Consider the following 23,769-nt stretch of genomic DNA (forward strand, 5'->3'; position numbering starts at 1 on the left):
AGGGAGAGAGAGTGAAACATTATCGATAAAAGACACACACCTACTGGGCAGGAAATTGAACCAGCTACCTTTTGGTGTATGGGACGACACTCATCCAACTGAGCCACACAGTCCAGGGCAAGCAAGGTCTTTTTATTACCACACAGAAATGGCTGGCCTGGGGCCCCAGAGTTGGACCAGCCTCAGTCCCTGCCCTCTTGCCAGGAGAACAAGGTGTCTTCGACCCATTTACAGGTGAGAAAAAACAGGATCAAGGCAAGAATTGACTTGAAGAGGCAGGAGTGAGATCCCTGCCCCACTCTGAGACTGGCTGGTGTGTCTGCCAAATTTCAGATAGCCCTTCACCCCAAGCAATGCTGAGAAGGTCCTTCTGGTAGGAAAGGGCTTGGGGGAGGGGGCGGGATGGGTAATACCAACACTGTTGGCTGGTGATGGGAGCACAAGACCCAGTGCAGATGCCTTAGCAGTGCTCCCTTTGCACTCCCAAGCTTGTAGCTGGTACCCATCAGAAAGAAGCTCTCACTGAGTTGGGGGAGGAATCTGGGAGGCAGAGTGGCAGGACATGGATCTCCCCATTTCCTGAGTCACACGACTCACCCAGAGTCGCAATCTAGAAGGAGGCTGGGTCATGGTGCCAGGTTGCCCTTCTGGCCGGTCCACAGCTCTCGGAGCTCTACACGGCACCCCAGGTCCCGCAGGGCTGCCTTGGCCACGTCCTCGCAATCTTGGTGAGCAACACGGGCCTGCACAATGAGTGCTTCGGCCCCCAGATCCAGGATGAGCTGTGAGAAGGCCTGGCTGCGGGCCACTAGGTTTCGGATCAGCATGCAGGCCTGTTTCTAGAAGGGAGAGCAGAAGATGAAGGCTGTAGGCTGGTGCTTGAGGTCCCAGGGTAGGATCCACTCTGACCTTGGGGTTATCCTCATAACACAACGATGACCACAACCAGCATTTGGTGGGTGCTATGCTATGACTCATCAGGCCAGATGCATCCCTTCACTTCATCTCCACAGCCCAAGGCATAGCTAATCCCCCATTTCCCAGGGTGGCCAAATGCTCAGCAGGTGGGGCTGATCCCTCAGGTATGGATCTTCAGTCTCACAGAGTCTGGCAGGGGTCACAGAGGAAGAGGGCAGCAAGATAAAGAGGGGGTGTGCACAGAGCCCATCTGTCAATTACATTGGTACTCCTTCAGTATACCCTGCATATCTGCCATGTGTGGATATCTAGAAGCACCCCAACAAGGCTTCTACCACCAGTGGATGAGTATGTGAAGTGTGGGGGCTCCTAGCCAGGGTGGTCAGAAAAGGACAAGGGCATGTTGACCTGGAAGGACCAGGAGAGCAAGGCCCTATAGGAACCACAGCCTGGGGTAGCTAAGGATCATGAGGAGGCCCCAGTGCTGGGGTGCATGTGAGAGGTGGGAGAACCAGGGGCTGCAAAAAGAGTGTGGGTTTCAGGCCACAGTGTACGCATGGCTCCATGCATAGTTCAGCCCTGAAGACTCCCCAGTGAGGCGGGCAGAACCACCCCAAATCCCAGCAGAGCCCCATCTGCTCTCCCCCATCCCCTCCTCCTCCCCAGATTCCAATAAAGAGCCTATAAGGAAAGATCAAACAGAATAAAGGAGCAGGAACAATATACTCTGGAGGATGGCATGTAGCTGCAGAACTATAGGAGCTGGGAAGGAATAGGAACCTACAAGGCTTGGACCATGATGGGAATGGGGACAGGGACTGGGAGGGCCTCCATCTGGCCCCTCACCTGCATGCCGGGCTTCTGCCTCTCCTACTTCCTCCGTACCCACCTGCACACCGACCTCCTTCGGGTGTGCCTTCATCGCCTCCAGTGCAGCCAAAGCACCACCGCCCTCCACAATGATCCGGCTGTTCTCTGGCTTGCGCAGGGCCAGGACACACAGGGCTGCACAGCTCTGCTCGCATACCTGCAGGACGGGTCACAGGAATGGCTGAGACCAGGCCAACAGACCCCTGCCATCACCCACTTCCCAGGTGAGTGTCCTAAGACCCCACCTGAACAGACCACTATCAGTCCAGGCGTGTGCCGGACCAGCAATAGCAGGAACAGTAACAGGGGGACAAAAACATCAACCAAGCTCTTCTGTCCCCCTTCCCACTCTGCTTACCCTGGTTCTCACTCACCAAACCCCCCTCTACCCTAACCTTGCCTGATTGATCCCACCCCTTGCCCACCCTCATTCTCCCTACCCCTACCCCTCCCTCATCTCTAGTTGAGGAAATGGAAAGAGCATCACACAAATATAGTGACTGAGCTGGGATTCCAGATCCACAGTCCCACCTCATGAGCCCCTTGGAGGTACCTGAGGGCTGGCCAGGTGCCGGGTCATGGCAGCCACAATGGACTCTGTCCCACCTGCACGGACAATGGCATCCTTCACATCATCATTGCCTGCAATGGCCTTCAGGGCACTCAGCACTTGCTTCACAAGGTCCTATATGGAGGGCACAAGGGGGTCACACCCTGGTGTAGCCAGCCCCCCTCCTGCTGCACCAGGTGCTAACTCCTAAGTTGCTGTATTGTGGGAGGGGGTCTTGAGGGTAGGTCTGGGGCTGTTCAGCAGTCTGAACCATAGCTAGGGCTGCCCTGGGGCACAAAGGCGGCATGTAACAGCTGTGTTACTACTCACTGTATAGAAAAGGCAGGGGAAGTAGATCTTGTTGTTCCAATGACTTTGATACCTCCCCTAACCCCCACAGAGAAAGCAATGGCTCAGCTCAGCAATCAGAATACCAGGTCTCCTTGGCCTTGGCTGCAGTGATTGACTTGACTGGCTGCTGTCACTGACTGGGTCAGAGACAGCAAGATCATTGCTGGTAGCAGCCAGGATCCCTGGCCCTAGGCTGGACATGTGGTGAGGGGGTTGAATTAACGATGGTCAGGGGTCCCTAACAGAGAGGAAAGCCCAGGAAGTGAGGAGTGGGCCTCACTCAAGTATCACACAGCTGAGCTGAGGTCTGGGTTAGCCCTGGCAACACCCACTCCTGTCCCTCCTACTCCTGGTAGAAAATATACTAGTAAAGGTACTAGAGGACAGTAGGAAGGGTGGGGTGGGTTTGTCTGCCCCAAAACTTTATTTCCCACCTATGGGTCAATGAGAAGTAGAAACACATTTTGGTTTTGGAATCAGCAGACAGGCCAGGCCTGTCCTCATACAGGCTTGTATGGTTGGCAGGAGCCCAAAGGGACAAGTTCCCTGAGAGGCTGAAGACTTTCCCAGGCATGGAGAACAATGTCAAACTGAAATCAGGGTGAGGGGACGTTGCACTTTAAGACAGCTCTGGATGCCCACCTGATGGTTGTTGCCGTTGGCCAATAGGGCCACCAGGATGCCAAGGCCCCCGAGGTCTACGACCTCTTGACAGAACTCGTTGCGAACAGTCAGATGGGACAAAGTGCTGCAGAGCTCACTCAGGACGCTGGGGTTGTCATGGAATGCTGCAGAGAGAGAGGGAGAGGAACTGTGGGGATGAGGAAGGAGCAGAGGACCAGCCACAGCTCTGAGCCAGCAGTCCTGGTTCGAATTCTGATCCACCCTCTCTCTGCCTGGCAGGGTGGCTTCCTAAACCAGGAGAGCCCCAGTGAACACCATGGGCAGTATGGACCTGCAGTGCCCCCTGCTGGCTGCTGTGTAAGACACTGGATGCCCTGCTCCCCCCACCTCTTCACTGTGCCCCAGCTAAATTCCAGACCAACTGATGGTAATACCTAAAAATAAAACACACCATAATAATGCCATAATAAAACATCGAGGCTATTTTTTATGATCTTGAGGTGGGAATGACCTTTCTAAGTATAACAGGAAACCCATAAACTGTAGAGAGACATATGGATAGAGTTGACTGTAGAACTGAACAGTTGTGAAGACCAAGCTCAGAGGCACAGGGAGGAGGCTGCACTGAGGCCTCTCCTGGGGAAGGGGTGGAGAGCCATAATCTATGCAGAATTAATGTGATAGTGAGTTCGTGTGCCCCAGTGACTCCATGAGCGCTAATCTGATGTGCCCTGAAGGTGTTCTCTAGACATGGTGATATCCATCTGCCTTTAAGTAAAGGAGTGGACCCTGGATGGTCTAATCAGCTGAAGACCTTACCAGAGAAACTGAGGTCTTCCTGAGTAGGAAAAAGCACCCCTGTGGAGTGTGGTGTCGGTTCCTGCCCCACGGATTTCAGACTCGAAAGCCCCACATTAGCCAACTCCTTGCAATAACTCTTTATATACCCACATATCCTACTGGTTGTGTCTCTCTGATAGAACCCTGACAAAAATGAGCTCCTGTAAATAAACAGGAAAATGCAAATGACCCCTCAAAAAAGCAGCCTGACTTCCAAGATGATTAAGACCTGTTTCCACTCTCTCCAGGGGTTTGGAGGGGAGACTGAGGCAGGCCCATCTCTCTGGCAGACAAGACAAGAGCCAGTGGGGAAAGGGAACTCATTTTTCTAGCACCTTCAGTACACCAGACCTGTCAGGCCTTTTTTGGTGGGTGCAGTGGATGGGAGCTGGTGCTTTGAGGTATGAATGTCAGTGTTGCAACCTCCCATGATGGGCTCATGGTTACCCTGGAGTTAGGAACACATATGTGCACAAGAATTTGTGGCCAAGTGTGATCCAAAGTGTGAACTGCCCATAGTGAATGCCAGCAATACTTCCATCTTTGGGAAACACCCTTGTTTTCCCTTTGGGGAGCTCTTCCCCACTCTCAATCTGGTTGGACAGAGCTGAGTCCCTTCCCCAAATGGCTTTAGACATGCCCACAGGACTTGGTCCTGGCCAAAGAGTGCTGGCTCTCCTGGAACAACTAGGAGTAAGGATACTGTTCCATAAGGGCTACCATGCAGGTAGGATGAAGCCAAGAGACCCAAGTGGAGCCTAGAGCCAGCCATGCTATGCCTGAAGCAGCTATAGGCCCTGACTCTAACTCTTACCACACCTGTTCCTACCTTTGGCAGCCTCAATGAGTACCTTCAAGCCTCCGTTCTCCTGCACGATCATCTTAGCGTGGTCATGGGAGTTGCCAAAGGGCACACGAATGTCATCATCAAAAGTCATGATGCGGAGGGCCCAAGAGGCCTCCCTGACCACGTCGGCACAGCCGCTGTGCCTGACAATGGCACCAGTTAATAGGGGCAGCACACCAGCCTTCACCAGACTCTGCCGATTCTGCTCATGTTTCAGGCAGGCATGGCGTATGCAGCGGATCCCAGAGCAAATCAGATCAGCCACATCGGCATTCTGGTCCAGAGTGGCCACCAGCAGCTTTAGGCCCTGGGTATCCAAGAGGTCGGGCTGGCCATTGATCAGTGCTGATAGGGCGTTGAGAGCCTGGAGCAGAAGTCCCTGGTCACCCGTTGCAGCCAGCTTCCAGACAGCAAGTAGAATGGGGTAGGCACCCTTCTGAGCGGCCAGAAAGCGGCAGGCCTTGTGCTGCTTGCATTGCTCACAAAAGCGGGTAAGTTGTGCTGACACCTCCTGGGGGTAATAGCAGGCCACAGACTTCCGCAGGTCTTCCAGGATCTAGAAAACATGGGAGAAACCTCAGTATCATCTCAGTCTAAAGAGGGCCATAGTGACAGTGCTGTACCCCTGAGGTCTGGGCCTACACTGGAAGTTCTGTGGGGCCAGTTCCAGCCATGTCAGCTTCTATGCCTGTGCTTTTAGGAGCCTTGAGTTTCATAGGCCACAGAGAAGTCAAGGTCCAGGCCTCTCAGGGTCCTTGCAAGGAGCCACACATACCAGTGCAGACGTATCAAACATCCCAGCCATGGCTGCCACTGCATGTGAGGTCCCAAGCAAAACAAACAGAACTGTCCAACTGAACTCAGTCAACCCAGTAAAATCATAAGAAACAATAAAATGGCTGTTGTTTGTTATAAGCCATAACTAACTGATACACCCTCCAATGGCCAGCTCTCCAATGCCCACACCATGTCTCCTGTTTATCTCTCTTATTCACTCCACAAATATTTACTGAGCATCTGCCAAATAAAACCATACTGTACACACAGCTGATTCACTCAAATTCAACTCTAAGCACCTGGGGGAAAATAATTTTAAAAAAAAATCTGAACAGGACAGAATAGTCTAGCTGCAATTCAACTCCATGACCTCAGTGCCTGCCTGAACAGGAGCCTTAAGACAAACCCATACACACCTGTCAAAATGACTATCATCAATAAATCAACAAACAAGTGTTGGTGAGGATGTGGAGAAAAGGGAACCCTTGTGCACTGTTGGTAGGAATGCAGATTGATGGAACCACTATGGAAAGCAGTATGGAGTTACCTCAAAAAAAAAAAAAAAATGGAACTGCCTTATGACACAGCAATAACACTTCTGGGAATTTACCTGAAGAAACCTAAAACAATAATTGGAAAGAATAGATGGACCCCCATGTTCAATGCAACATTATTTACAATAGCCAAGATTTGGAAGCAGCCCAAGTGACAATCAGTAGATGAGCCACAACCGGTAGGTGTGGCTCAGTGGTTGAGGGTTGACCTATGAATCAAGAGGTCAGTTGGATTCCCAGTCAAGGCACATGCCCATGTTGTGGCCTCAGTCTCCAGGAGAGGGCATGCAGGAGGCAGCCAATCAATGATTCTCTCTCATCATTGATGTTTCTCTCTCTCCCTTTTTCTCTGAAATCAAGAAAAATAAAATAAATAATACAGCCCTGGCCAGCGTGGCTCAGTGGTTGAGTGTCTGCCTATGAACCAGGAGGTCACGGTTTGATTCTGGGTATATACACAAAAGAATTAAAGCAGGGTCTTAAAGATATGTTTCATATCCAAATTCATAGCAGCATTATTCAAAATAATCAAAAGATGGAAGCAACTCAAGTGTCCATCAATGGATGAATGAATAAACAAAATGTGGTCCACCCATACAATGGAATGTTATCCTCTCTAATAAAAGAGTAATATCCAAATTAACCATCACTCAGCTACATAAGACACGCCCACCAGCCAATCAGGGTGAGTATGCAAATTAACCCCAACCAAGATGGCTACCAGAAGGGAGGCTTGGGTTTCCCCGGCAACAGAGGAAGCCAAGCTTTCCACACACTCTGGCAGGCCCAGGCCTCCACTGCCTCTGCTTGGGTCGCCAGGGGCGTGGCTGGCCTGCAAACCACCACAGGCCCCTGGCCCAGGCCTCTCCACACCCCAAGGGAACCCCACCCTGATCCAGGACACCCTTCAGGGCAAACCAGCTGGTCCCCACCCGTGCACCAGGCCTCTATCCTATCTAATAAAAGAGTAATATGCAGATTGACCATCACTCCAACACACAAGATCAAGATAGCTGCCCCTATGTGGTCAAAGATCCTGCCCCCATGTGGACACAAGATGGCCACCACAAGATGGCCAGCAGGAGAGGGCAATTGGGAGGGACCAGGCCTGCAAGGGAAGGCAGTTGAGAGGGACCAGGCCTGCAAGGGAGGGCAGTTGGAGGCGATCAACCCTGCAGAGGAGGACAGTTAGGGGTGACCAGGCCGTCAGAGGAGGAAAGTTGGGGGCAAACAGGCTGGCAGGGGAGCAGTTAGACATCAATCAGGCTGGCATGGGAGTGGTTAGGGGGTGATCAGGCTGGCAGGCAGAAGTGGTTAGGGGCAATCAGGAAGGCAGGCAGGCGATCAGTTGGGAGCCAACAGTCCTGGATTGTCAGAGGGATGTCTGGTGGGATCGGGGGTGATCAGGCTGGCAGGCAGAAGCGGTTAGGGGCAATCAGGAAGGCAGGCAGGCGATCAGTTGGGAGCCAACAGTCCTGGATTGTCAGAGGGATGTCTGGTGGGATCGGGCCTAAACGGGCAGTTGGACATCCCTCGAGGGGTCCCAGATTGGAGAGGGTGCAAGCTGGGCTGAGGGACACCCCCCGCCCCCGTGCATGAATTTCGTGCACCGGGCCTCTAGTTCAGCCATAAAAAGGAAGGCAATTCTGCCTGACTGGTGTGGCTCAGTGGTTGAGCATCAACCTATGATCGGGGCACATGCCCAGGTTGTAGGCTCAATCTCAAGTGTGGGGCATGCAGAAGGCAGCCAATCAATGATTATCTCTCATCATTGATGTTTCTATCTCTCTCTCCTTCTCCCTTCCTCTCTGAAATCAATAAAAATATAAATTTTAAGAAAAGAAAATTCTGACACATGCTATAACATAATCTTGACTTTATGCTCTGTGAAATAAGCCAGACACAAAAGGACAAATACTGCAAAATTCCACTTACACAAAGTTCCACAAGTAGTCAAATTCAGAGACAGAAAGTAGAATGGTGGGTGCCAATGGCCATGGCTAGGGGAGGTGAGTATGGGGAGTTAGTGCTTAAGGAGGACAATTTCAGTTTGGGAAGATAATTTCTGGACATGGATGGTGGTGATGTCTGCACAATGATGTGAATGTACTTAATGCCACTGAACTGTGTAATAAGAAATGGTTAAATGGTAGATTTTTATGTATATTTTACTACAAAAACAGAGGTTGTGGCATTTAGCAGAAACCCTACAAGAAACTTGAAAAGCATATGACACAAATGCCATTGAGAACACATAATACTGGAATTACAATTACTCTATATTTAGTCAGGTAAGAGAGGAAAAGAAAATGATCAATATCTGTACACTGATATCCATTAAATTTACTAGAAATCTCTTCTTGTCCTGGATCTTATAACACTGTCTCTGAGTCAGCTGGCTAAGGGGGTTGGTTGTCTTCTTGATTCCTAGGTGCTGCCTGCAACCCCAACACCCTGCAGGCTGGCTGAGCAGACAACTGCTAATGTAAAGGTGGCAGAGTCTGTTGTGTTCCATATGTGACAATTCAATGTGGTGACGGCTCTGCCCACCAACCATGGGGTCATTCTCTCTGTGACTGATTTATTCTGCAACTCCCCACACATAAAACTAGCCGGGCTCACTTTCTACTCAGAGAGTTCCAATCCTTCATCTTGATTTTATTTCTACAAATCTCTTTGTAACAAACTTCATAACTCTAGAAGATTCATTCCAACAGGCAGCACAAAGTTGACTTTTTATCCCTCCACAGATAAGCATTTTTCATGCATCAGAACCACAACACACAAGCACAGCTCAATGGCGCCATGGCATGTGAGAAGGGTTTGGTTAAGTTGCAAGGTGAGAACAAGGCTAGGAGATTCGAACCCCAATGTGTGGCACCACTCACAGGAAAGGGTGAGAAGGAAGCTGGTAGGATATATAGGACAGGGACTTTCAGATTTTACTATAAATGCTTGAGTATTGCTTGACTTTTTTATACTTGTTTATTTTTATTGATTTCAGAGATGGAGGGAGAGGGAGAGAGAGAAACATCAGTGATGAGAGAATCATAGACCGTCTGCCTCCTGTACGTCCCCACTGGGGATCAAGCCCACAACCCAGGCATGTGCCCTTGACTGGAATCGAACCTGGGACCCTTCAGTCCACAGGCCAACACTCTATCCACTGAGCCAAACCAGCTAGAGCTTGCTTGACTTTTATGCCAAGAACATATTCACATTCTTCTTCTGTAATGAAGAATAAAATTTTAAAACTGAAATTAAGAATAATAAAAGAGCAAAGGCTACAAACAAACAAGTAGTTTCCTACACTGCTAGTAGTAGACCTCCAAGCCATTCTCTGAGCTTGGCTTCCCCAGGAGAAGGACCTGGGTCTGGGTCCCAGCTCTGCCCCTCAGTGGCTGTGACCATAGGTGAGTCATTTATTCTTGGCAAGCTTCATATTCCTGATCAGCAAAATGGGCTAATCACAGATTGAGTTTTAACCATTTAGCACAATGCTGAGCACTTCAAAAGTACTCAATGACTACTAGAGATCATTGTTACTGAGATCTTTCATATATAAAGGGCATCTACAAATCAATAAGAAAAAAAAGATAAAACACCAAATATAAAAACTGCCAGAAGACAAGCTCATTTTAAAATACATTCATCCTTACTAGCAAAGTCAAAAGGAAACAAGATGATTTTCACAAAACCTCTATAAGGCAGGTGATGGTAAGGACTGAGAAAGGGAGAAATAAGCACCTTGCCTTAGTCAGAGCTGGGATGACACCCAGGGCTGCTATTCCAATTTCTTCTTTTATCACTACACTCCCTTGCTGCCAGGAGTCATTTTACTCTCTTTGGATCTCAATTTCACCATCTGAAAAATGGGAATAATAATCCCAATCTTGCAGCTGTCTTTGGGAGAATAACTGAGATAGCACAAAGAAAGCACCTTGCACAGCACTGAGTCCACAGCCTGTTCTCAATAAACACTAGAACCTTCTGTTGTTTTACAACAGCTTACCACTGTTTGATGGATGACGTTAAGGGAAAGACTTAACCACTGTAAACTATACCTTCCTTGTTTGGGTTGCTGGAGAGCCAGGGCAGGCTCTGAGTCTCCATTTCCCCATCAGTAATTCAGGAACAATACCACCTACTCTAAGGCCAGTTTAAGTGCTAAGGGGAAAGACTGTAATGTTCTGGTAAATAGTCATAGATGACAGCCTTACTATTATCCCACTCTCTCTGAGCAAACTTGGTGGTGGTAAAGCTAAAAAGAGGTTCCTCCATGGTGCCCTCCACTCCCAAGAGACTCTCAGACATGGACTCAGGGAGCCCTAGATGCAAACTCAGGCCCACCTGCAAACACTGGCCATTCCCTGACCTTCAGAGCCTATATGTGCCGAGTGGAAACCAGGGAAAAGGTGCCTCTGACAGACTATTACAAGGTGACGTGTATGGGAACAGGCACGTAAGGTCAGCCCTGCCCACATGGGCCACTCCCTCCTACCTGCAGGATGTCGTGTATAGGCTCCTGAAGTCCATCTGCAGAGATTTTGGGTGCCATCTTTATAATGTTGCTCAGTTCGACCCCTGCAGGGGGGTGGAGGAGTGAGGAAACAAGTTACAGCCATCATCCTGGCGGGTCTGCCAGGATCACACCTCATGTCCCTTCTGCTGGTCCCACCCACTCAGGAGGACTTCTGAGATCTCTGTAGGTCCCCATCCATCCCCTCCCCACAGAGGCCAGACTTAGCAGCCATGTCCATATGGAGGTGCGAGGTGAAGGGGGTGGGTCTTTACTCCTCAGCCCTGTCCAGCCAATGGGAGAACAGTAGTGAGGCTGCATGCCATCACTGCAGCGAGAGGCACATTCTGCCTGGTGGGCTAAGAGGGGAGGGGATCCCACATCCTTCTCCCTTGGGGCTCCTATTATTCCTCACCTGGGCTATATCCCTGCCCTCATTGGAAGGATACTTCTGGGTACTCCTCCAGCCATTATTCAGTGACTATATCCCACTCTGTGCCCAGGACCAGCCTCTGACCTCTGAGGCTGAATACCTGGTCTCCCTTGCCCTCTGGCATCTCACTGGGTTTGGCCAGTGGGGAATCCGACTCTTGGTCTGGAGTGATAGGGCTGGCGTTCATTTCCAACTCCCTGACTCACCCTTTGTCAAATGACCCTCGCCCCCGACCATGGCCTGTCCTAGGGTGGGAGAGCTTCCTACCGTGGCCTATAGGGTCTCCTAACTCCCAACCACGCCACTACAAACAACCCGTTTTGTTTTAATATTTTTTTTAAATTGATTTCAGAGAGGATGGGAGAGGGAGAGAGAGATAGAAACATCAATGATGAGAAAGAATCATTGATGAGCTGCCTCGCACACTGGGAATGGAGCCCACAGCCCAGGCATGTGCCCTGACTGGGAGTCAAACTTTCTGGTTCATAGGTCGATGCTCAACCACTGAGCCACAGCTGGCTGGGCTAAATAACCCTTTTTGAAACCACTCCCCTCTGTTGCCTGGTTTGAGCATGACACCTGTTTCTATAGGTAGGTAGGTGATTGACACCCACTTATGCCTTCTTGAGCTCAAGCCAGGGTGCGGGGAGGCAGGTGGCCCTGTTTCTTGGGACCTGGTCAGGAAAAGCCTCTTCACACAAGTAACAATTAAAATGAGGCCCACCTTGAAGTATCCAGCCCTGCAGATGTCTGGGTAAGGCCCAGGCAAGTAGAGGTTAGGCACCCAGGGAGGTGGAAGCAGGTAGCCAGCCTGCCCAGGTCAGAACTTGGAGAGGGTACGGGGCCCAGGGCTGCCATGTCAGGTGAGGTGGGGCCACAGCAGGACAGCACTCTCACACATTAAGAGCAGTGGACCAGAAGGGACTGTCAGGGAAAGAGCTGGATTAGCACTGTGACCGAGCCATACCACCCTACCTTGTGATTCAAACTGCTCCACAGCCTCTGTCACTGCTTCCTCTGGCCCCATCTCAAACTCCTCGATGTTCTCACGAACAGCTGCATCAAAAGTCTCCTGGGTGATGCGCTTGGTGGCCATCTTCATCCCTTCCTCATGGGCTGTAGGCACCCAACAGATGCTCCTGAGCTGAGAAGTTAAGGTGAGAAGAAAGCTTCTTTGAGGGCAAGAGGGCAGTTGGGAGCCTGGCCACCATTTAAGGAGTATCTACTGGGGCTGCAGCCATACGAACATCTGGAAAAAAATTTTACAACCTGGATCACAGGATAGGGTGATATCCCAACACCCCTAGAACTTCTAAAAGTGCAGAAGAGGGCAAGTAGTTTACTATATACCTATATAATAAAAGCCTAAGTGACCGTTACAGTGGAACGACCAGAACGACTGGCCGCTATGATGCGCACTGACCACCAAGGGGCAGATGCTCAATGCAGGAGCTGCCCCCTGGTGGTCAGTCTGCTCCCACAGGGGGAGCACCACTCGGCCAGAAGTCAGGCTCACGGCTGGCGAGCACAGCAGCAGTGGTAGGAGCCTCTCCTGCATCCGTGGCAGCGCTAAGGAACAGGAGCCAAGCAGTAAGGAAGGGTCCCGGACAGCAAAAGGGATGTCCGACTGCCAACTTAGACCCACTCTAAGCTGGCAGGCACACATCCCTGAGGGCTCCCGAATTGCTAGAGGGCACAGGCCAGGCTGAGGGACCCCACCCCAGTGCATGAATTTTGTGCACCGGGCCTCTAGTACTTTATAAGAAAGGGAGAATGTTGCCCTGGCCAGTGTGGCTCAACTAGTTGGACAGAGGCCTCCGGGTGGAAGGGAGGGAGTACCCGGCCGGTAGCCTGCAGCTACCGAATTTCATGCACTGGGCTTCCAGTATTGTTATAATAATTACTGTTATTCTAATAAGGTTTTTAAATAAAAATTAATAACAAAGAGGAAAACTAAATAAAAAACTAATAGAAATAGTTACTTGAAAAGAGAGGCAGAGAAAAGGTTGCTGAGGACAGTACTAGAAGCTGGATTGTTCTCTCTGAATTTGCCTTGTCTTACAGGTTCGAATTTGGAACCCATATAAATGTTTCATGTGGTTAGAAAAAGAGATAAACCAATAAAAATAAAAGCAATCCGAAAAAAGCAAGAATAAAATGAAGCCCATAAATCTAAGAGTGTACCTGTGCTGATCAGACCACTTCATGTAATTTTAAAACACAGTGATATGACCGTACATTCTTATTAGTATACTAGAGGCCCAGTGCATGATTAAATCATGTGGGTAAGGTCCCTAGGCCTAGCCTCCTGCAATGAGGGCCATCTTCTGCCCACTCGCCAGTCCCCAGGCTGAACGCCGCCTCTGCTGCTGGGCTATCAGGCCACTGGGATCACCAGCTCATCCTGGCTGCTCTGGGGCTCAGGCCTGCAGGAAAGCAGGCACTGGAGACTTCACCTCCATGCGCATGTGCTTGGCCGGCCGCTGATGGAATGTACTGCCTGCTTGGGCCACTCACACAGGCGCCACCACTGCCACCACCACTGCCACTGCTGCTGGGGCTTGAAGCACTGACAGAGGCTGCAGGGTGGGCCCACAACCTACCCACCCCAGCGTGAGCGGCCCCGAGCTGGCAGCGCGTTCCATCAGCGGTTGGCCTGGCACACACACATGGAGGTGAAGTTGATGGCACCCACTTTCCCACAGGCCTGAGCCCCCAAGCAGCCAGGGATGAGCTGGTGATCCCAAAGGTCTGACAGCCAGCCAGTCCTCCCGCCACCCACCCCAATTCCCCCATTCACCATCGCTGATCCATTGGAGCCTGCGGGCTGGGGGAAGGGACCAAGAGGTCAGCAGTTCAACCCGCTCACCAGTCACCAGTCCTGCCCTGCCCCCACTCACAGGCCGGCGGGGGAAGAGAAGGGACCGAGAAGTGGTCAATGCCACCTCATGGCGACTGGTCATTTGGTCGTTCCAGTCGTTGGGAACATTGGCTTTTTATATATATACTAGAGGCTCGGTGCACGAAATTCGTGCATGGGGCAGGGGGGTGTCCCTCAGCCCAGCCTGCACCCTCTCCAATCTGAGACCCCTCGAGAGCAATCGGACATCCCTCTCACAATCCAGGACTGCTGGCTCCCAACCGCTCACATGCCTGCCTGCCTGATTGCCCCTAACCACTTCTGCCTGCCAGCCTGATCACCCCCTAACCACTCCCCTGCCAGCCTGATTGATGTTTAACTGCTTCCCTGCCAGCCCAATTGCCCCTAACTGCCCTCCCCTGCCAGACTGGTCCCCCTCCAGCTGCCCTCCCCTGCAGGCCTAGTCCCCCCCCAACTGCCCTCCCCTGCTGGCCCAGTCACCCCTAACTTCCCTCCCTTGCCAGCCTGGTCACCCCTAACTGTCCTCCCCTGCTGGCCTGGTCACCCCTAATTGTCCTCCCTTGCCGGCCTGGTTCCCCCACAACTGCCCTCCCCTGCAGGCCTGGTCGCTCCCAACTGCCCTCCCCTGCCAGCCTGATCTTGCCCCCAAGTGCCCTCCCCTGCCGGCCTGATCTCACCCCCAACTGCTCTCCCCTGCCGGCCTGATCGCCCCTAACTGCCTCTGCCTGTTTGATCACCCCTAACTGCCCTCCCCTGCCAACCTGATCTCGCCCCAATGGCCCTCCCCTGCCGGCCTGATCTCACCACCAACTGCCTTAAAACCCCTCCTCAGCCCCCACCTTAGGTTCTGCCTTCGCAGTTCACCCAGATTAGGTTCTGACTGGTCGGTTTCTATGCCAGTCAGTGTCAAAAGCTCCGCCTCCTAGGCAGCCATTGGCTCCTCGTTCACCCAGATTTGGTTTTGACTGGTCGGTTTCTGTGCCAGTCAGTGTCAAAAACTCTGCCTTCTAGGCAGCCATTGGCTCCTCACAATTCACCCAGACTTGGTTCTGATTGGTCGGTTTCTATGCCAGTCAGCGTCTCCGGGTCTATCTCCGGACCTGATCAGAGAGGCGGGGCTGATCAGCAGCCCCCACACGGAGGCCTGGAGAGGAAGAGAGGCACGCTGCTGGCCAGGCCCAGAGAGAAAGAGAGAGGCAAGGGCTGTTCAACAGCTGCTATGGAGGCTATGGATCAGACCCTGCTTCTCTCTCCAGGCCTCTCTCTGGGCCTGATCCGCAGCCTCCTCAGCAGTCAGTGCTGGGTCACCAAGGCAACCCAGCACTGACTGCAGGACTGACTTCCGGTGTTCAGTGGAGCCTTCCGTCGTTACAGTCACTGCCTTTTTATATATATAGATAAGCTAAGGATAGTATAAAATACAAAAGAAAATCTACATTATTAATGTTATGAAACTATTGTAGGTGTAGCAAATAAGTAATAAGGTTTATGTCAGTAGGTGCCAGCATAAAAGAAAAAAGATTCTAAAATAAGAAAATCAAAGAAGGAGATCCAAGATGGCGGCGTAGATAAACATCTGGGCTGCTGCCGTCCACAACAATTTCCAAAACTACAACTAAAAGACAGAACGTCTATCACCCAGAACCACGGGAAAGCTGGCTGAGCGGAACCTCTACAACTAGACCGAAAGAGACGGGAGCAATCAGGGCACAAACGCTGAAAAACTGAGGCACAGGGGAGTGCGCGTGCGAAACGGGCTGGCGGCGGAGCCCAGCTGGAGGTGGACGTTGCTTTCTTCAATCCGAAGAGAGACAAGCCCCCAATCTCTCTGAAATCCAGTTTCTGGGGAGAGACTGGGCTGTCTGCCATCGGATCAGAGAGTGAGGGTGGCTTGCTAGCAGAGCTGCATGGAGGTAGAATTGTTGGCGGTGCCGGGCGCTAGACACGGGATGCGGTTGGAGGTGGCTCACTGCCAGCCATCGCTGTTTGCCACGCCCTAGCCTAGTGACGCCCTGAGACTCCGCCCCACACAATCTACAAACACACCCAAGCTCCTAGCAGCGGCTTTTGCATATGAATGGCCTTCTCTATTGCAGTTTAAACTAGTAAACTTGCAACCCGGTACAGACAGCTCCAAAGCTTCCAAGCTCCAAGCAGGGAGGAGAGGACAGCAGTTCTCGCTGTAGCTCCTGCAGGGTGGCCTCAGACAGCAGCTGAACTGCACTCCATTGGAGTTCCAGAAGCCAGTATACCTAGTGGTCAGTGTGAGACACCAGATTTCAACTCCTCACATCCATAAGTGACACATTCGGGAGGCGAACTCAGTGAGCACCAAAGCCCCACTCAAACAAGCCCTGTACCATAAGCGTGTCTCCAGCGCAGCAGTGCTTCCATTATAGACACAGCGGGTCCTCACAGCCAATTGGCCTGGAGGTCAATTCCTCCCAGTGACACCAACAGCAATCAAGGCTTAACTACACCAAGACTTTGCACACAGCCCACAAAGGGGTGTACCAAGAGTGACCACCTAGGGTGATTGGGAAAGCTGAGCTACCGGCCCCTATAGGTCACCGACCACACAAAACCACTCCATCAACACAGGGAGGCAGCCAAAATGCGGAGACACCAAAGCATGTCATGAATAGGAGAGATGGAGGAAAGTAAACTACTGGACAACACAGTGTTCAGAACCACATTTATAAGGTTACTCAAGAATCTTCTAAAAACTGCTGAGAAACTTGAAGAGACCTTCAAGGACCTTAATAAGAATACCAAAAAACTGGAAAAGGACCAGTCAGAAATTAAGCATACACTGTCTGAAATAAAGAATATACAGAAACTCAACTGTAGATCACCGTACCCCAAGAGTCAATTCAAAGATCTGGAATATGAGGAAGCAAAAAACACCCAACCAGAGAGGCGGAAAGAAAGAAGAACCCAAAAATGTGAGGATAGCGTAAGGAGCCTCTGGGACGGCTTTAAGCATACCAACATCCGAATTTTTGGGGTGCTAGAAGAAGAGAGAGAGCAAGATACTGAAAACCTATATGAAGAAATAATGACAGAAAACTTCCCCCACCTGGTGAAAGAAATAGACTTACAAGTTCAGGAAGCGCACAGAACCCCAAACAAGAGGAATCCAAAGAGGACCACACCAAGACACATCATAATTAAAATGCCAAGGGCAAAAGACAAAGAGAGAATATTAAAAGCAGCAAGAGAAAAACAGTTAGTTACCTACAAGGGAGCACCCTTATGACTGTCAGCTGATTTCTCAACAGAAACTATGCAGGCAGATGGGAGTGGCAAGAAACATTCAAAGTGATGAACAGCAAGAACCTACAACCAAGATTATTCTACCCAGCAAAGCTGTCATTCAGAATTGAAGGTCAGATGAAGAGCTTCACAGATAAGAAAAAGCTAAAGGAGTTCATCAACCACCAAACCAGGATTACATGAAATGCTGAAGGGTATTCTTTAAGAAGAGGAAGAAGAAAAAAAAAGGTAAAGGTAAAAATTATGAACAACAAAAAGACATCAAACACATACCTACCAACAAGTTAATCTAAAAATCAAGTGAATAAAAAATCTGTAGAACAGAATGGACTGCTGAATATAATAGAATCAGGGACATAGAAAGGGAGGGGACGGACAATTCTCAGGGGGAAGGGGGTCTGAGGGGTGCAGAAAGAGATTGGACAAAAATCTTACACCTATGGATGAAGACAGTGGCGGGGAGTCAGGGTATGGGGTAGGGTGGGGAATCAGGTGGAGGGGAGCTATGGGAGGGGGGGAGAGGAACACCTGTAATAATCTGAACAATAAAGATTTATTAAAAATATATATTTTTTTTTTAATTCTAAAAAAAAAAACCCTCAGAATTTTAAAATTTGAACTGGAAGTATCAATACAAACTTATGATATATATTCCTTTAAGTAACCCCCCCCCCATTTTTATAGTTATATCAACTGAAAATGCCTAGAGGAAATGACACCACAGCAGCAATAAGCACTCTAAACACAAACTACCATAACCAGGACTCCTGGAGAAATGGCTGATTCCAGTTCTGGGCAGGAAATAGGCCAGGGAACCAGGAGCATCTTGTGAGAGCAGAATGTAAGGAAGCTTCTAAAGAAGTCATGTCAGCCAAAGCCAGTTTGGCTCAGTGGATAGAGGCGTCAGCCTGTGGACTGAGGGGTCCCAGGTTCGATTCTGGTCAGGGGCATGTACCTTGGTTGCAGGCACATCCCCAGTGGGAGGTGTGCAGGAGGCAGATGATCGATGTTTCTAGCTCTCTATCTCTCTCCCTTCCTCTCTGTAAAAAATCAATAAAAATATATTTAAAATATATATATATAAAAGAAGTCATGTCAGTGCTCACTTCAGCAGCACACTCACTAAAATTGGAATGATACAGAGAAGACTAGCATGGCCCCTATGCAAGGATGACATGCAAATTTGTCAAGTGTTCCATATTTTAAAAAAGAATAAAATAAAATAAAGAAGTCATGTTAAAGGACTTGAGAGCAAACCCTAAGCGGTGCCCACTAGCTAAAGATGAGACAAGTGAGCATTAAAAAAAAAAAAAAAGTCCAGCCCTGGCCAGTGTGCTCAATGGTTAAAGTGTCAGCCTACTCACCAGAGGGTCTCAGGTTCAATTTCCTGTCAAGGGTGCATACCTCTCTCTCACATCAATGTTCCTCTCTCTCTCTCTCTCTCTCTCTCTCTCTCTCTCTCTCTCTCTCTTTCTCTATCTCTCTTTCTCTCCTCCTCTATCCCCTCCTTTTCACTCTATAAAAAAATCAATGGAAAAAATACCCTCACTCCTCAGATGAGGATTAAAATATAATAATAATAAAAATTTAAAAGCTCAATAGATATCAAAATCAAAATCTGTGCATTCATAATAGTACTAAAACAAAACCAGCTCATTCTTCTGTAAACTGGCAAGAATTCAGCATTTATCCTGCTTCACTCATACAAGTGGGTACCAAGTTATAAAGAGAGGATGAAGGAAAGTTCTGCCTTATAACTGAATCTCAGCTAATCAACCAAACAGAACAGAGCTAGACAATGATCCCTGAAGGCTGCAAAACTATGAGGTGTAAAACTGATGAGGAACCTGACATCAGGTGCACAGTATATGTGTCACTGCATGATTTCATATCAAAAGAAAAACCCAACACCACCTACCTCCTGCCCAGACGAAATGCATCTGTGAAGTCATCCTGCCAAAAACTGACCTGAATCTGACCACGCATCCAGTGGAACTCTGTGCAATGACAGTTATATATCTGTGCAGTCCATGTGGGATTGAACAGTTGAAATGTAGCTAGTGCAACTGAGAAACTGAACGTGTACCTTTACTTATTTGTAATTCATTTTAATGTAAATAGCTTTAAGTGATGCGGTGCTGCCTTATTAAACAGCACAGCTCTAGATCTAACAATCCCTGATCGAATTCCTCAATTGCCTTAATACGGTCTTTTAAAACAATTTGTTTCTGATCACAGGTCCAATCTAGAATCACACAACACAGAAAGTGTGTTAGGAGGACAAAGATACGGGGCACTAGGACAGTGGTACTGGATTGTGGCAAAAATCCAAGGGCAAATTGGGCTCTGTGGAAACAGGCCACTCTAGCCCATGCTCCTTTTTACAGAGGTGGCACAGGATGTGAATATTCTGTTTGTGCAGACACGCCAGCGGGAAGGAAGACTGGCTCTGGGGCCGGCAGGGGGTAGCACTCAAATCCCAAACCCTCCATGTAACCTCCTTCTTCAATTCCCTCATGGGTGATACAGGGATAAATGCAGAATCTACCTCATAGGGCTATAGTAAAAATTCAACCAGTCAATTCTTAAAAAGCACTTAGAACAGGATCTGGCATAGAGTAAGAGCTTAATAAATGTTACTTATTAGTTCCTTTCCTTTGTTGCTTAAGAGGTAATGTAGCCAATTTATTTGTGGATGTAGGGAGTGGAAGGGCATCAAATAGCCCACCTTGTTTCCCTCCCTTGCAGATAGTTCCCACTCCTTTCTGCCCCAGAACAAGTAGTCTGTTCAGGGGTTGCTAAAGTCAAAAGTGAAGGAAAACAATAAGGATTTTCTGTTTTGAGATAGTTTCTCAGTGGCAAGTCCAGGCTGGTGATGGTGTTCTATGGTCAGCTCCAAGAAACCAGAAACTTCCAAGCTGGTGCCTGCCACTCCTGACTCTGCCATTCGACACTGCTTCCATCACACTGATCATGCTTCAGACCCTGCGGTGAGTAGCCACCCTGTCACAAAGGCACAGTTGTAAAAGGGAATGCACACTGCCCTGGCCAGGTAGGTCAACTGGTTAAAACATCGTTCCGAGATTAGGGGTTCGAGCCCCAGTCAGGGCGCATACAAGAATTAATCAATGAATGCATAAATATGTGGGACAACAAATTGATGTTTCTCTGTCCCCTTCCTTTCTCAAAATAATTTTAAAAGGGGTGGGTGGGTGGAGGATGCATACTTTACAGATGAGGAATCTGAATCTTAGAGAGGGAAGAACCCACCATTGGTCATACAGGCAGTAAAAGGCCTGGCCATCATGCTATCTATCCTGCCTCATAACATCTTTCCTTCACCTGGTCCTCTAGTCTAAGGAACTTCTAATATAGGAGAGGTACACGAGAACTTCATAAATTAACTAAAGTCAAAGTTAAGTCAGGGGCCTCCTACATGTTGTTTGACAGAACTTGGCTGACCAGAGATGCAAGCAGACCACAAGGAGCCGCTGGAACAAAAAATTCCTGCGAAGACTGGTTAATATCTACTCACCCATACATTATCATTTAGCCATACCATAAAAGAAAAACAGACCACAAAATATACCTTGTGAAGGTTAAAGTTAATCCTGTTTTTCCACTCTTTATTTCCCCATACCAGTATTTTCCATAGAAACTACAAACATATAAGCTCAACCTCTAGAGACAGTTGGGGGTCTCTCTTCCTTCTCTTTTAAGGAGAGTCCACCACCCTGCCTGTGGAGTAGCTCTTCTTGCTTGTCCTCTCTGCTCAATAAAATGGCTTCCACTCTAACCTCTTGACTGGCTCGTATCTTGAATTATTTTTTGTGCGAAGCTAAGAACCCTCTTGGCTCGGGTACCCTTTAGGAACTTGTCCCTCCTGCATCTCCACCAGCCCTTCCAGGCCACCTCCCCCTGGGAGCCTTCCCTAGCTACTCAGATAGAGCCTGTGCCCTCTGACCTTGCTCTGCATCCCCCACCCCACCTCACCCCACAAACCTCCCTCTGCCCAGCCCTGAGCTGGGAGATCAGTGTCTGGCTCTGGGACCATCTCTGAGATCCTATGGGATCTCCTAGGTCCAGCACCAGGCTGGGTGGGGCACAAAAGTATCAATCTAGAACGAATGAGAAAGATGGTGCCTGAGGATGGTCATCTGAGAGTCACCTGGGGAAAAGCCAGGGCCAAGAGAGGGTCCAAGGTGTTGGGGGAGGGTGGGGGGGAGGAAGAGAAATAACAAGATCCTATCTGACAGGCAGAGCTCTGCTCAAGAAAATGGTACATGGAAAGATCAGAGACTTTGAATGATTCATCTTCCTCCACCCTTTACACCCACCCTTATTCAGGCACTATCCTTCCCAATGGGTGGCCTGGCCTGCTTCCTCCCAGCCATACCCTGAGCATCTATCTCCATAAAGAGACCACCTTCTTACCTGATCAAAATCCTGCAGTGGTGTCCCAACCCTCGGAAAACAAAACCCAGTCTCTTTACCAGCTCTTTTCCTACCTAGACCTCCTCACCTGTGCTTCCTGCCTCTTTCTCATTATTCCCAGCTATCCAAGGGACATCCTTCATAATCACTCTGGTTAGCAGCCTCCACCTCCTTTCGCATCTCTTTTATTATTTGAATATTATCTGTATCAAGAGCGACATGGTTCATTTATTTATTTGCTCCTACTGTCTAGCCTCCTCCCCAATGAAATTTAAGCTCCAGGAAAGCTGGGCCCAATCCATCTTATTCTTCACCTTTTTCTCACTGTCTAGGACGGAGCCGGGTACCAGCGGGCACTCAGTACACAGGCCTGAACCCTCGGAGGCCAGGGAAGGGGGCAGTTTTGTCCCCCGGCGGCTTCTGTAAGAGTCATTCTCCAAAAGCAAGTCCTCAAGGACTGTCCACAGTCACCAGCCCGACCCTGCGGCGCCCACTCCCCGCCCCGCGCGCGAGGGGGTCTCAGCGGCTGCAGCTTCTCACCCTGTCTTCGCGGCCACGTGGGAAAGGTGGGGCTCGCGTCTGTCACGGGCGGCACCGCCTCTGGCCCCTTCTGGCCGCCGTAAGCGCGCAGGCTCGCTGGCGCCGCCTCTCCTCGGCCTTCCCCAGCTAAGCGACCCGCACCCAGATTGACCAAGGGTGACTGCGAGCGCAAGTAAAGCCAAAAAGGCAAACAGGTGTGCGGCGGCGGAGTCTCTGCCGCTTTTTCCAGGTTGGTCTCTGTTATCGGCGCCCCCTGCGAGGAAGTTTTTCGCCTTCGGAGCCTCCGCCCAGAAGAAGCAGGTAGCGCGCCTGTACGAGAAGGCGCGGCAGTGGCCACCTGCGCTTGCGCACCAGGGCGCGGGGTGGACCTGCGCCTGCGCGGCGCGGCGCTGCAGGGACCGTTGGCTCATTTGCATGTCCCCGCCTCGCGCGGCGGCGGCGGCGGGGGCGGTGGCGAAGGTGGTGGCTGAATCTCTGGCGTCGGCGGGGGCGACTCCGCACTCGGTGGGCTCGGGGTGAGGCCCGGCCCCGCGCGTTGTCGGTGGGTGGGCCCCGGGGTCTGGGGGCTCGGGCTCGGCCCGAAGCGGGCCCCGTGTCGCCCCCGATTGCGCCGCGGGCTCGGCCCTCGGGCTGCACGACGGCCGCGTCCCGGACGGGTCGGCCTGGTGGGACGGTCTGCGGCCTCCGGGGCCCGAGGCCCCCTTTTCTTCGCCCTCGGAGGCCGGGAGCAGGCGGACCGCACCCGAAGGGGTTCATTCGTTTCCTCGCTCATTCATTCCACCCGAGCCCGAAGCGGCCTTTCGCGAATGGCGATCACGGAGGCAGGGCGCTGTATACGGCCCTTTGCCATTTTTAACGGGTTCAATCCCTACAGCAACCCCCATCATTAGCTGCCCATTCCACAGCTGGTCAAAACGGAGGTATAGAAAGGTTAGGTCGCTTGATTTGGTCCCGGGCCGCCTGGCCCGAAGACCCTTCCCTTGGCCAGTAGAGAACAAGGGGCGCCCTAGGAAAAGGGCTAAAGGATGGAAAAGGAGGCGATGGGTATAAGGAAGACTGCAAGGCAGGCGCAGGCTTGGGTCTTGGGTTGGAGGTTTCAAGGTGGAAGGAATATCTTGGTGGTTAAGGACGGGCCGCCACGGGATTCCTCCGTGTTGCTTCTTAGTCTTTTTCTATTTACTCTTCAGGCTTTGTCCCCAACTACTAGTGTTGTTTGCCAGGTTTCAGCCCTGGATGGTTGACCTTGGGTGAGTCACTTAGCTTAAGGCTCCCATTTCCTCTTCTGTTTAATGTCATTCATAACGGGACCCACTTCATTGGGTTGTTGCAAGTAAATGAGGTCATGGGAGTTCCTT

The 23,769-nt window shown here is 50.4% G+C and overlaps 2 protein-coding genes across 7 annotated transcripts in view; one reads left to right on the forward strand and one right to left on the reverse strand.

The window, feature by feature from the left end:
• On the reverse strand, positions 1 to 22,762 carry ARMC6 (armadillo repeat containing 6). 2 transcript variants are annotated; one of them, XM_079772341.1, is made up of 8 exons: positions 22,189 to 22,365; positions 12,259 to 12,427; positions 10,833 to 10,915; positions 4,983 to 5,556; positions 3,332 to 3,477; positions 2,342 to 2,473; positions 1,808 to 1,945; positions 1 to 839 (listed from the first exon to the last, which is right to left on the reverse strand). In XM_079772341.1, the coding sequence occupies exons 2-8, from the start codon at positions 12,383 to 12,385 to the stop codon at positions 627 to 629; spliced, it is 1,413 nt and encodes a 470-aa protein (XP_079628467.1). In that variant the 5' UTR covers positions 12,386 to 12,427; positions 22,189 to 22,365; the 3' UTR covers positions 1 to 626. The 2 variants fall into 2 exon arrangements, with proteins under 2 accessions (XP_079628467.1, XP_079628466.1); XM_079772340.1 differs by lacking the exon at positions 22,189 to 22,365 and adding an exon at positions 22,415 to 22,762 and having other exon boundaries at positions 2 to 839.
• A 55-nt stretch (positions 22,763 to 22,817) lies between these two features.
• Positions 22,818 to 23,769, forward strand: part of SUGP2 (SURP and G-patch domain containing 2) — a 29,252-nt gene continuing 28,300 nt past the window's right edge. For 3 of the 5 annotated variants that reach the window (XR_013813538.1, XM_079771441.1, XM_079771442.1), the window contains exon 1: positions 22,848 to 22,929. The gene's annotated coding sequence lies outside the window, so the exon portion shown is untranslated. Of the gene's footprint in view, positions 22,956 to 23,769 lie in introns of all 5 variants that reach the window. The other 2 variants (XM_079771439.1, XM_079771440.1) reach the window with 2 other exon arrangements.

This window comes from Cnephaeus nilssonii (assembly GCF_951640355.1).
Source record: "Cnephaeus nilssonii genome assembly, chromosome: 5".
Lineage (NCBI taxonomy): Eukaryota > Metazoa > Chordata > Mammalia > Chiroptera > Vespertilionidae > Cnephaeus > Cnephaeus nilssonii.

Excerpts from the sequence above, each read along its gene's own strand:
- ARMC6 (XM_079772341.1), bottom strand. The coding sequence starts at position 12,385 with ATGAAGATGGCCACCAAGCGCATCACCCAGGAGACTTTTGATGCAGCT. Across the intron at positions 10,916-12,258 it reads GGAGCAGTTTGAATCACAAG|GGGTCGAACTGAGCAACATT; the intron begins GTAGGGTGGTAT and ends ACCCCCCTGCAG. Across the intron at positions 3,478-4,982 it reads ACTCATTGAGGCTGCCAAAG|CATTCCATGACAACCCCAGC; the intron begins GTAGGAACAGGT and ends CTCTCTCTGCAG.